This window comes from Netta rufina (assembly GCF_964035555.1).
Source record: "Netta rufina genome assembly, chromosome: 3".
In the NCBI taxonomy this organism is placed as follows: Eukaryota; Metazoa; Chordata; class Aves; order Anseriformes; family Anatidae; genus Netta; species Netta rufina.
In genome coordinates, this window is record NC_140125.1 from 96428256 (window position 1) to 96442141 (window position 13886).

The following is a 13886-nucleotide window of genomic DNA, read 5'->3' on the forward strand; positions in this document are numbered from 1 at the left end:
TTCAGGAAACAACTGAGTGCTGAAACTCCCACCAAAAAGAGTTTAGGAATTCACAGCAGCATTTACACCTCAAAAGGGCTCATATGTTCAACTTTTCAATACCTCCTCCTCTTCCTGTCATTGTAGGACACTTTTCAGCATCTGGAAAAAATACGTACCTAAATGTGGGACAATGTCCTTCGGTATTTATGCTTCTGCTTGTCTAAAGGTTTCTTGGCTCAGCTCAGCATCAAGGTACTCCACTCATGCCCAAAGCCAGCCCATGAATTAATAATCAGGTGTTGCACACACACGTCTCCTGATGGGCAACATTCGGTGCTCAGAATAAAAAAGAGTTGTTGCTTTGCAAAGCCAGGTGCTGTTGAGCACACCCAGAAGCCAGAGGCGTTCTTATTGCATGGCATTTCTTATGGCATTGCTGTTCAGTTGGAGGAGGGTAGAGCTGGATGAAACAATGCACTGATGGACCAAAAATGTAAACTTAACAGGTGAGAATATAAGGAAAAAAAAAAATTGAAAATAACAGGCTGCTGCAAATACCCTTCCCTGAGAAATAAATGGTTGTTCTGTATCTATTTTTAAGTGTTAAAAAGTAGATTTCAATGTATTTGTGAGTTAATAGTTCCAAATACCTTAAGTACTCATCACATAATACCTAGTCATTTCAGTCATTTTCTAAATAACTGATTTCAACACACAGATAACAAACACTTTGTGACTGTTTTGTCAGATATATTCATTCCTCTGAGCATAAAAGCATTAACAAACAACACATCTTAAACTTATGATGTAATTTAACTTTTAAAACTTCATTAAAATTGCTTTAAAACATAATCACATGTTTTCCAGGAAAAACACAGACATAAATTGTACTATTGCTTTATTGCAAATTTAAAGCAATTGCTTTATTTATGTAATCTACACATTTAAAATAATAAGCATTTTATTAGACAACTATTTCCTGAATTCAAGACTAACAAATTTGGGGTGTCTATTCATGAATTAAAAGAAAAAGCAAACTGATTATAGTTTTACAAGGGTTGTTTCAAAATCTTATGCAGTAGGGCCTTACATATATTCAGTAGGAGCTTAAAATAAGCTTCTGAAATTGACTCGAATGACATTTTCAAAGAATTCAGAAGAAGAATTTAGTGTACAATAGCTTGTGCAGTGTGTTCTGGAGATGCGAGTAGTCATTGCTTTCATATTTGCTCATAACCTTGAGCAAAGAAGCACCGATGTAGATAATTCATGGAGGAAATTGCACCATACATCATATAAAATTACAATATTAATGATGCTTATGATGATGCAAAGATAATTAATATTTATGCTACATTACAATGATTTTGATTTTCCATTGGTTTCCAAAACGGAAACATTTTGAATCCTGAATATTTTCTGACAGTTTACTCTGTATTCAATGAGCTTCAGCACTAAAGTCTCACTCTAAATTCCCATCACCCCAGATAAAAAGCAAATGTGGTTAGGATATGTCTCAGTATGGCAGGTTTATTTCAGAAGACCCCACAGCCACACTCTGAACAAGTCATGGTGTCTTTTTCTGAGAAAAAAAGCTACTGCACTGAACTCAGAAACTCTTAATAATACTAAAAATGTTTGGATGCAGCTTCAAAGGTGAAAGCTTTCTTCCACAAATGCTTCCCACATCTACATAGCCAAATACAAAATATATAAATAAATAAATAAATATCTGCATGGCTTGGTAGCTGTTCTCCTGTAAGGCAGTATTTCTTTCTTATGCCACACATCACTTTATCTAACATAGTTCATATGGAAGAAGAAAGATATATAAGTAATTGCAGATTTACTAGAAAATTATCAGCCACTCAGACTTTGATTGAAATGAATTACCTCCTTTTGAAGTTACTTAAATCTTTTGGGGTCATTGAATAAATAAATCTAATATATTTACATGCAATGAATATTTGATGAATTGTTGCAATACACATATAAGGTGCTGGATATTTGTTTAGAAATTGTATCTTCTCACAGATATTAAAATAAGATAGCTACTATCCACTGACCATGATATATCTCTGCACTTAGGAAGGAAAAAAAAAAAAAAAAAAAAAACCTACAGAACCAAACTACAGCTAGCTTGTTGCTATCTCAGTGAGATAATTATTTGTTATCAATGTACACATTTCATGTAAATGCCAATATTTTAAAGATCATTCTTCTATTGGGACAAATTGTTTTTGTTTAAGAAGTCTAAAAGAAGACCACTGAAATATTTGAACCTTCTACATTTTTAATGAGGGAACATCTAAATCTGTAATATTTTGTATGAGAAACAGTAAAAAGGGAACACAGGAACATTAATTGTAACAATACACAATTTCATAAACAAGTCATGTTTTACAAGAAATCTAAGTTTTCCCATAAGCAATAAAAATAAGATTATACGAGTAATTCTGTTCTTAAATGTATTTATTATCGAGAAATATATGCAGAAATAGAGAAAAGAGATGCTTTCAGAATACTAAGGTCAAGCTTTTAAATGAGATTAAGTTCTGAATTTTATGAAGTATGTAATAGTAATTGCTATACTGCAGTATATTCTGACAATCAGCTTTAACCATCAAAGCTCATCCTGCTACTTCATTGCCTGGTCTCACACCCTTCTCAAGCCTTAAACTGCCTGGAAATTAATTTCATGATGATCTGCATTTTCATGACTCTCACATCTGCAATACTCAAGCAATTCACAGCATTCCTAGGGAGCCAATTATTTCTATTTTCTAGGCAAAGAACTAAAGACTAAAGAACAATGACTAATATCTACAAATGTTGAATTTGTGGCTTTTAAGAAACAGCCTACTGATGTCCTTAGTTTAGTAATTTTGAGATTGCCACCCATGCACCTTCCTGCTGATAGCTAATTTCTCAGAGAAGAGTGTGTAGAGCCATTTTCTCAGCTCATCCCTTTGACTGGCATTCTGTGGGAGGGTGTAAATGCCAAGTTTCCTTTTCTTTGGACATCTCAGCCTCTTGGCTTGTGTTTTCTGCATTTAACAGGAAGCAAAAGTTCTGAAAAAATGTAAAAGATATTCAACTGGAAACAGAAGGGTTAAATACTAAATTTTATTTAACTGAATTTTATTTATAAAAACACTGAGGATAACTGTGGTTTTGTTCAGACCACTTCATATTCCAATGTAGCTGGTGGATGTGATTCCTAAGCAGAATCATAATTTCAGAATAAAGAAATAAACACTAATCCTATTATTGACATTTGTGTCATAACACTTAGGAATAAAGCAAAGGGAACATCAAATTTGCTCATATAATCATGATTTCCAAACTCTAAAGTACATTTTTTCAGAAGTAGATTCTTAGAATCTATAAATGCTGGAGTTTCTGAAAAACCCAGGCAATCCATTACATGATGCAGCATTGAGTCACTACAAGTCACTGGCAAGGTTGGCAACCTTGACCCCCTCAACCCTGAATTCTGCTCCTTAGAAACTGGGGAAGAACTGTGGGTTGACTTGGTTACAGGAATAATTTATCATTGCAGTCCCTCAGCATATAGACTTTCTGTCCCAGAAAAGACAGCATAAACTAGCTTGCAACAAATAAGTCTAACAAGAAAGGTTGTGGTTTTTTGGTTAACTGTTCCTCCCCCAACAAATAAATCACTGACAGTTTCTTGACTTTTTTAATGATTTTTATTTTTTAAATCAGTGTCAGTTCACCTAATAAACCAGAATAAAATCTCTATTTTCAATAGAGATCAATTTCATAACATTAATGAAAAATGTAACTGTTAAAGAAAAGAAGAGAGGCAAACTATGTGCTTTTCTCTCCTGGGATTTCAAATACAAATACTTATCTTTGCATTTTTCTATTCATGTCTGCAACAGGAAAAGAGAATGCAGTTTTGGCTCAGGAGTTTTGATAAGAACTACCATCTCTTTGCTTAAGTATAAGAATTACCATCTCTGATTATCACTTAGTTCAGTTATGTCTGGCTGTTGATCTGGATGCACTTCAAGGTACATTTACTAAAGAAGTATTAAATGACACAGCTCTTGCTTGAAGTATGTTTATTATATAAAACCACCACCAGCAGCTATATTTTAAGTAGAAGTAAAGTGGTGATAAATGTGCTGTCAGTGACTTTTGAGATATATGGGGAGAAATATGGAACCCTATGAAAACAATTTTAAATCTATTGAACAAGGAAACAAGCTTTGATGGCTCTTTTCAAAATCTTCAATTGTAAGTGACTCAAGTAAGTCTGATTAATTTATTTCACATAATTTAAGAAAATAGCATTTCAAAATCACTACCATTTTTCCCATGCTTGATTTCCAAATTTTCCTCATAATCAAGATAGAACACATGAAGTAGTAAAGACAGAATGCTAGTAATTCAGTTTCTGCCTCACAGAGACATTTTTTTTATTTCTGTTCTAGAGTATGAATACATTCATTTGTGTACAATTCAAGATAAGAAAATCTTCATCCTGTTGCTTTATATTTTTCAAAATCATGACAAGATAAAAGCTGTTGAGCAAAATTAATTTTTCATTTAAATTCAGCAAATCTACTTTTCTTGCTAACCTGCGTAGGCACAAAAACCTGGATATGGTAACCTATCAGGTAGGGATGAATGTAGTAAAAAATACCATCAGAAAGTATTTTGAAGTATTTATTGCATGTCACCATCAGTTCTTTGGAAAACCTACCAGTTAACCCTCAACAATTAAATATTTAATGCAAAAAAAGGTTTTCTGTATGACCAGCATAAGGAAACAAAATTAATCCTATCTTAAAACAATTTAGAAAAATCTGATATCAGTGGCTACTGCCAAAACAAAAGATACAGGTTTTGATACCGCAAAACAAAACAAAACAAAAAAAAAAAAAAAAAAAAAAAAATCTGATAATGCAGCTACTTCTTGTAAATAAATAAATTGACAAGAACAAAGTTATTTTGTGAATATGCAGAATCGCCATGGAAAGCCTACCACTTCCAAATAGACATTGGCTTGCAGATTTGGCTAAGCAGTACTGTATACGTTTTCATGGCATTTGCAGAGCTGCATTACAATAACCCTTCTTGCCTTGGCACACCAAAATCTGCTCCCTGGTCTCTCTCCACTTGGACTAGTATTTGACCCTCGGAAAGACAGGGAAGGCTGAAGAATCCTTAACACAGAATTTATCATGCAATGCAGTGGGTTAATAAGCCAGAACTTTTTTTTTTTCCCCCTGCCATAGACAGTCTTCTGGTCAGCTATCATGGTCAAAAGTCTTTGTGCCAATGTAAGCTAGACTGAAAAAATGGACTTCTTTTCCAAATACACGTGAAAAAAATAATGTACATCTCAATTTCCTGTGTCAGCAAAATCAGCACATTGCATGAACCCATGGTGTTTTCTATGCAAACTCAATGAGAATTGAAGGGGAGGCTGTACTATCTCATTTACAGAAAGAGGCATGGCAGAGAGATTATCCAAGTACAACTCCTTGTTTTGCCTGAGACCATGAACAAACTGAATAGATGAACCTGACATTCCAAACCAGCCTTGGGCATCTGCTGCCTGCCAAGTATAAGAAACAGTCCCCATCCTGCCTCCTTCTAGTATCATACTTCAATTCACTCCAGACTTCAAGAGAAAGATATTTGGAGACACAATTCTATTTTCAAGAAAACTAAAAGGAAGTTTATGAAATCTTGAAAACTATTGTAGAACTGAACTATTACCTTGCCCACAGCCTGACTCCTCATGGCACTGAGACACCCCTAACAACTCGCATCTTTCAGAGCCACTGAGCCAAGAATGTCACAGTTTCAGTGGGTTTCACTTGCTGTCAGGTCCCATTGAATCTTCTCTTTGCAACCATGTGGTGAAACCACTGATGCATTTTAAAATGAAAGCTGAGACTCTTACACTATTAAGTGATTCTAGAGGACTTGTAATACCATAACAGACACCTGTGTCACAGGATCACAGCTCTAAGAGCAGCCCTACTATGTGTGGTCTCTGTAAGACCATCCTACCAATGCTAGATGCTGATAAAATAACACAAGGAAGATGACAATGCTTGTTCTGGCTTTAATGCTTAGATCAACTAATAATGGTTCCATAGGGACAAAAAGAACATCTCAAAATGGACTTTGATTCAGCTACAAGGGCAACCACAAAAGCCTAACAGCATTCACATGGCTTCTTGTATCCCAAGAAAAAGGTCTTATCATGATGTCTCCTACAGAAGGCATCCAGGAGACTACTCAGGAAAGAAGAACTGCAGCTCTGCTCCCTTGATACAACAGAACTTGGACAGCAAGTATAATGCTTACCTCTAAAGTAGAAACATCAGTCAAAGGTTTTGGATGGTCTAGAAACTAAGAACTATCAGACTTTCTCCATTTGTTTTCCAGCTAGGAAGTGGTGGATACATAACAGATTATATTTAAAAAATAAAATAAAATGCTGCCCTGCTCCATTTTTTTCTTATCTGATGGAATCCTGAGAGAAGAAAATAAAAAATAAAATAATTAAAATAAAATAAAATAAAATAAAAGCATTACTCAACAGAGACTTGATTATTAAAATAAGTCTGAATAATACATCAGTAGAGAGTATAAGCATGTTTTTAAAAAGAGAGTGAGAGAGGGGGAAAAAAAGGAAAGAACAAAAGGGTCCCCACTGCCTTCCTTGGGAGATATTTTGGATAAAATACCCCAATAAAGTTAATTCATTCACTTTTTGGAAAAATACTAATGAAGCTATTGCATCATTGCTACCACAATACCAGAATTACTTCAGAAACAAGCAGAAGAATAGATACCCTGATATTTAGATCCTTTTCCTTTGAAGTAACTTTTTTTTTTTCCTCTGGGTAAGTTAGTGTCTAAGGTGTTCTGTCTTGTTTAAATATTTAAAATGCATTTAGGAAACTTAGTTTGAGAAGCAGTCACCAATTATCATTAATTTAATGACATATCCAGGGAGGACAATATGAGTAAAACATATTGAAATATTATGCATTTCATACTAAATACAAAGCAAATATGGAAACATATTATTGTTTGTCTGCTGGTTGCCCTGAAAATCTAACTCTTTTATGGTCCACCTTCTTTCTCCCTTTCTCATGACTCACTTCTTTCCTCTTATTCTATTCATTGTCAAGTAGCTCTATTTCTAAGAATTCGTATCAAAGATACAGATTTAATGCCACTGGTGTATTATTGAGCACTTTCAGAATTTAAAGGGCAGTGAATTGAATGCAGTATTTTTATTTTTATTTTTTTTACAGAAGAATGAAGAGTCCTAAATGATGAGCATGGTCTCATTATGTATCAGCATTAAATGTGTGAAAGGTGCCCTGCAGATGGAGAAAGTTGTTGCCGTGTTTCCTGAAAAACGCGTTGGTGCTACTTCAAAATCAAAGAATGAAAGAAATATTGCTTGCAAGACACCTCCCAGGGTCACCCAGTCCAGTGTGGCTCAAAGTAAGACTACTGCCAAAACAAGGCCAAGTCAGCCACGTCCTCACCTATTTGAGGGTCCTGAAAAGCTCCCAGGCAGGACAGACCACAAATCTCGTTGTTCCAGTGCTGTGCTACCCTTCTAACAAGGGAGCTTTTTCTAATGTCCATCCTGAATTTCAGTGTTAGCAGCAGCAATGGACAGCATGTGTTTTCCCTAGTGTCACCCACAACTAATTCCCACGTTCCTGAGGAATATCTTCAGAAATCACGATTTTTCTCACTTAGTATATCCAATCTTATTCGTGGAAATGGTCTCTGTCCCATTCTAACTCTCAAACTATACACAGCTATATATCATCAGATGACACCTCTCCAAGACAGCTTTTTTTCCACTAATGCAACCAAAGCCCACCTCATGTATTCTAGCAATGCCTCTATATGATTGGCACTAGATTAAAGAAAAGGTAGTGTAAACTGACATGAGGCGAGAGCTAAGTGTCAGGGATTAGAAAAGAGGCCAGAGCAGCATTCTGTGTTTCCCACTTGCTTCAGTCTTGTTTAATGTCACATCAACAGTGATAAAAATATGTTGCTACTTGCAGCCTCCAAGTTTAGTCCTTCCTTCCTCAGTGATCACTTGCTGGAGCAATCAATGCCTCTGCACCTCACCTCTAGATAAGCAAGAGGGAACATTGATGCTCTAGTTGCAGTAATGTCTCAGCCACCTCATTACACCTGCACAGTGAGAAGAGATCGTATCCATGGTAGGATCTTATTGGTCTCTTCCTGCAAAGCCACTACAAAACCTCAGTCCTGCACTTCAAATCTGAAGGATATCTGAAAGCATCTCCCATGACCATCCCTTATAGTAAGAGGCTGCCACAACCTGGGACAAGGTAGCACAAAACACCTGAAGCATGGCAGCCCACCCTGCTGAACCTGGCTGCATGACAGACTCTCCCAGAGGTCACAAACAACCTCTAGAGCAGGAAATGGGTAAACAGGAATGAATTAAATGTATACACACAAAACCTTCTCTAACTTAGTACACACAATACGTATGCTTATTTAGTTACCTAAAGTATGCTGAGGATGAGTGCTCACACTTCAGCACTGAATTATCAAACTGAGGATTGAATTCAAGCAATCAGTGTATTTGTAGGAGTTTCTCTTCTGGGTAGACGTGTTCTCATGGGAGACAGAAGTAGAAAAGTCAAAGCAGCCTCCGCAGCCACCAGCCTCCTGCTGGGGGAGAGGACAGGCAAAGGGGATGAGGGTTTTATACCTGGCATAGTGCGTAACCTGCTGAAGTACCTCTGTGTTTGCACTCCAGGCTGTATCACTATTTCACCTCCTCTTAATTTCTGCCACCATTCTGCACAGCAATGGTCACCTCATCTCTCTAAAGAGAAAGCAAATGTGTGGCTGACTCAAACAGTGTTGTGCTGTGCCTTTACATTGCCACCCTAGCTGCATGCGTGCATGCATGCAGACCCTGAGACATACACAGATGCAAGATACCTGAACCACAAGGAAGGCATGGGCTTGCCCTGCTAACCAACTCCAGAGCAAGCATATCCCTCCTATCTCCATCTCCCTGAGCTCCCCTCAGAAAATGGGCTGTCTGCTCAGGGGAGCCTTTACCACAGCAATTTGCATGGAGAGAACTTCATCTCAACAAGGATCCTTCTGTTACTACCAATGTACAAAGATCAACCATTGTTTCACTTGGGTGGGTTTGATCCAAACTACCTCACTTTGTATGAGTTGTCACTATATCTTGTTTGTGAAAAGCAAATAATAGGTCTCTGAACTGTACCGCAGCACGTTCTTACAGAGTACATCCTGTCAGCCAAAAACTTCGCTTAATGGCATTTCAAGTGACATATGGTATTCTTTCTGATCCATAGATTGTTTGGTTTGGTTATTTCCTCTACATGACTGTTCTTTTCATTATCACCATCTAGTGTAACAAGTTAAAAACAAACGAACAAAAAAAAAAAAACAAACATATTGTTCAAATTAAAGTATTAAGACTGAATACTCTGTTGCTATACCGATGTAAAATTATTTTTAAATGCAATATTTCATGTGTTGCCTTTTCACGGAGGGAACAGAGATCAAATAGGAAACAGACAAGTGTGAAATATAATTAAAATCACTTCAAATAACAGAGGCAATATGCATTAATGGAGGAGAACTTCAGAATGTAAACAGGCTATTTTGAGCCATGCTGTCAATTCAATAGGGAAACACTGGAATTATTCTGTCCTTCTGAGCTCTTCTAAAATCAAAACTATAAAAAGGAAAATCTGGTTCATCTGTTTAGTCCAATCTATTTGATAGTGAGTCATTCCATTTTCCCGTCAAAAAATGGGACTTCCATTATCTTCCATTTCCACAGCCAGCTCAACACAAAGACTCTCTTCAGGATTCTGGCTGATGGGAAATCTTCCTCCAGGAGGCAAGGACAAGAACTCTTTAACAATAAATTTCACAAATATTAAGTGAAATAGCCTGAAGTGGTAGAGAATTTTATATTATTTATCTCATCCACAGAAAGCAGTGAATGTAAAGGTACAATGCTACACAATAAAACTATCTGCAGGACTGTCCTACATAGGGGTAGGATGCAGGCATGAGCTGGTATCTATTTAATGGACACTCTTGAATCCGAATATTTTCAGAATGATACAGAAAGATTAGGTCTTCGTTCTTTTGGAAACAGGTAGAAATATCTGTTAAAAAACAAAAAATATACAAAGCCCAGTTTTATCTTATGCACAGAAATATATGTTCATCACAGAACTATGACATTGTAGAAATAACTAAGATGCGGTGGGATAACTCATGTGGCTTTAGTGGTGCAATACAAGACCTTCAGAAAGACAAAGAGGGAAGATAAGGAGCAGAGGATCCTTCTGTGTGAAACACCGGCTCGGATGTGAGAAGCTTGAATATGATTTGTGCTGGGCAAGAGCTTGTGGGTCAGGATCAGAGGAGAGATCAATGAGTGTGGCATTGTGGCATATGCTGCAGACAGCTTAACTGGGGTGAAGAAGTGGTCACAAGGGATTATCCTCCTCTATTAGGCACTCAGTAGATCACATCTACAATATGGCATGCAGTTTGGGGCTCTACAATAGAAGAAAGACCTAGATAAATTGAAGCAAGCTCAGTGGAGATCGCTAAGGCAGTGGGAGTTGGAGCACTTTCCCTGTACAGAGGGGCTGAGGGAGCCAGGCTTGTTCAGCCTGGAGAAGAGATGGCTTCAGGGGAACCTAACAGCAGTCCCAATGTCTATGGGAGGTTACAAAAGAGGTGGAACAAGGGGTCTTTACAGCAGTGCATGGCAGGAGGAAAGAAAAATGGGCATACATAAATTGAAATACGAGATTTTCAAGAAAACAAGAGGGGAAAAAAAAAAAAAAGTTTTCCCCTACAAGAACTGCCCAGCAGTGGAGCAGGATGCTCAAGGAGGTTGAAAACCTCCAAGGATGGGTATGGCACAAGACCCAGCTGTATAAAGCCCCAAGAAACCTGGTCTGACTTCACAGTTGCTTTAAACAGGAGGTTGGGCTAGAGACTTCCTGAAGTCCCTTCACTCCTGAGTTATGCGACGTCCCTATGACTTATATAAAAATACGTATATAAGCTATCATCTAGTTAATGCATCATCCAGCTTATAGCATGTAAGACTGAAAACAAACACTTCCTGGTGCCTATAATATTAAATAGGTAATATTTGTTATGCTGAAGTTAAATAAGTGAACAGATATCAACAATACAAGTACAAATAATATCTGTACCCCAGACTGACTCTGCTCCCATGCAGTATCTGAATATTGAATGGGCCTGCACGTAACAAAGAGAAAACTGCAGAATCAATAAAAGCCCAGGAGACACAAAATCAGGAAAAACATAGGGACAAAGTGAAATCCACCTAGCAATCAGACAGAAAAGCGTTAAGACTAAACAGACAAACAGAACAGGGGAGAGAGGGGATGGCGGCGAGAATGGAGCTGGGCTGGAAGGTGACAGAGAAAGGCACAGGACGGGCGCCGAGCCAGAGCATTCTTCTACTGTCGGCAGAGAGACGCGACAGACATGAGATGAGATGGGGCCTCCTCTACCCCGTCACTGACCACCCGTGAGGATGTGACCTGCCACTGCTGTCAGCGACTTCTCTGAGCTCAGTGCGTTGAGTTTTGAAGCAACCAGCCAGCCCCACAGGTGACCGGGGACGGGTGTTAGCAGAGCTCCAGTCAGTGGGGTTCCTCTTCACTCCAGTTTGCCATTCTCAAAAGTAGTAAATGACACACACAGTGTTGTTAGAAGATTGTTACGGTCCCAACAGAAGCACTCTGCATTTTGGAAAAGCCTCATTTGTGCACTTAACTGTTTGTAAATCAGGATGCAGCCTGCAGTTAGATAATCACGCTATCTAATTGCACTGCTATGCATTCCCCCCACACATGAACCAGTGCAACGTTTCAAAGGTTTCCCTTGAAAGTCTTCCTGAAGCTTTTGTGACTTTTATAAATGCTTTTACTTTTGAAGAGTTTTCCTTATATTTTACCTACAACCAAAAAAAAAAGTCTTTGTTAATTTATTAATAAGGAAACAAACAAGTAAAATATTGGATAATATTTATACTTTGAATTCATGCTGAAGCTTCAGCAGTGCTCTTTCACATATTACTAATAATAATAAAAAAAAAAAAAATACTTGAAGGCCAAATCCTTATTTTTATTTGTTTCAGCACTTCCCAGATTTCCTACCCAATGCACCTTATTTAAAACTATGGACTAACACACCAAAGTTTCCAAAGTCTCACTTGAATGAGGCTAACAGAGACAAACATTGCAACTAAACAAAGTAGTGCTGGCACACCATGAACCAAAAACCAATCCAACACCACCACTATGTAAGGTAACTGCTAAAATATTCAGTGCTAATTTGTTTCTTAACAAGAATGATGGCCACCTTTCTTCACAGCTGTGTCAAGTCAATAACAAACTGCCCTTTTCATGATATTAAGGAAATAACCTTGTTTATGCAAGGCACATTATAAACTGTGTTTCAAGACTACACTAATTACCAACAAGCTGTGCTTTGACTGTTTTCACTTTCTCTTAATAACTTATTTTGGTCACACTTCTTTTCAGTAAGCTCCAGACGCAGACAAATTATTTCCTCTACCATTTATCGACTTAAGGTTATGGAATGCAATGTGCAAAGATGTGAAATAGTCCCTCAAAATAACACAAGAAAAGCACAGACTATTGCAGTTGAACTGGATTGCAGTTTTTGCCCTTCACATGCACCTCATAAAATGCATTAACAAATTTCCATAATGTTCACAGAAATGTGTCGTCTTAATTAATTTAACATATACAAATTAAGTTTTAATCTTCAAGGTCACTGGTTAAAGGAATTAGGGAAATATTCCTATAAAGTACCACAGCCAATTTGCCATGCCTTCTTGTCATTAAATTAAAAAAAAAAAAAAAAGACATCGACAACCAGCATTTCTCAACATATCTTACCATTTGCTTTTCCTCTAAGGCTTCTCTTCCTGAGACTTTTCTTTCATGTTTTCCCAACTCCATTTCCCAGGGGAAGAAAATAAACCCAAACTCTAATATCCCGAGCCGAAACGATTTAACCTGGCTACATGTTAGCTGTCACTGTACTTTTGAAGCTGTGAGAGAGAAGTCTCAGGCAGCGCTGGTGGTGACTTCTGGTCAGCATGTGTTTCCATTTATAGCTGTCAAAATTCACAACTAGGACTGCGAAGAGAGGGCAAGCAGCTGCCTCCGATAACAATAAATGTGGTTTTAGCATCACAGCAATTTGTTCAGAAGGGATTTTGGTTACTGGCCCCATTCACTCCATGCTCCCCCTTTGCCCCCCCCCCAACCATGCAAAAAAATTTTACTTAAAAGCCAATAAAAACAAATGGCTAAAGAAGTTAGTGCCTCAGCTGCACTAACCTGTGCTCATGGAGATTGTTAAGCAAGTAAAATGAAAAATATGAATAGCTGCTACCACATGTTCTGTAGAAACAGAAAGCGTACAGAATATTTTAAAATGGTGTTTATTGATCATTCCCCATTGAGCATCTGGGGCTGAGCTACCCTAATACACATTCACACCGAGCACACACTCTTTTCTAATACCAGGACACAATACCTCAGATTTTGAAATGCAGAAGGGTCTGCAATATTTTAAGAGGGTACTGTGAGCACCCCTAAACACAAGCAGCGGCCAGTGAGCACCCAAAATGGAGCCAACACCCCTTCAGAAGATGGCTGTGCACTCTGACACTGGCCATTTACTCTGGCAGAGTAACTTGGCCCCGGTTCAGGGTGACAGTCAGGAGGCCAATATTAGAAACAGGGGCGGGAGGGAAC

General features: G+C 37.7%; 1 protein-coding gene across 5 annotated transcripts in view; it reads right to left on the reverse strand.

Annotated features, from left to right (window-relative positions):
• The window catches only part of MLIP (muscular LMNA interacting protein), a 117059-nt gene extending 103896 nt beyond the window's left edge, over positions 1-13163 (reverse strand). For all 5 annotated transcript variants that reach the window (XM_084283450.1, XM_084283449.1, XM_084283448.1 and 2 more), the window contains exon 1: positions 13020-13163. In XM_084283450.1, the coding sequence (XP_084139576.1) occupies positions 13020-13082 (63 nt within the window). In that variant the 5' untranslated portion in view covers positions 13083-13163. The remainder of the gene's footprint in view (positions 1-13019) is intronic.
• Between the last annotated feature and the right edge of the window lie 723 nt (positions 13164-13886).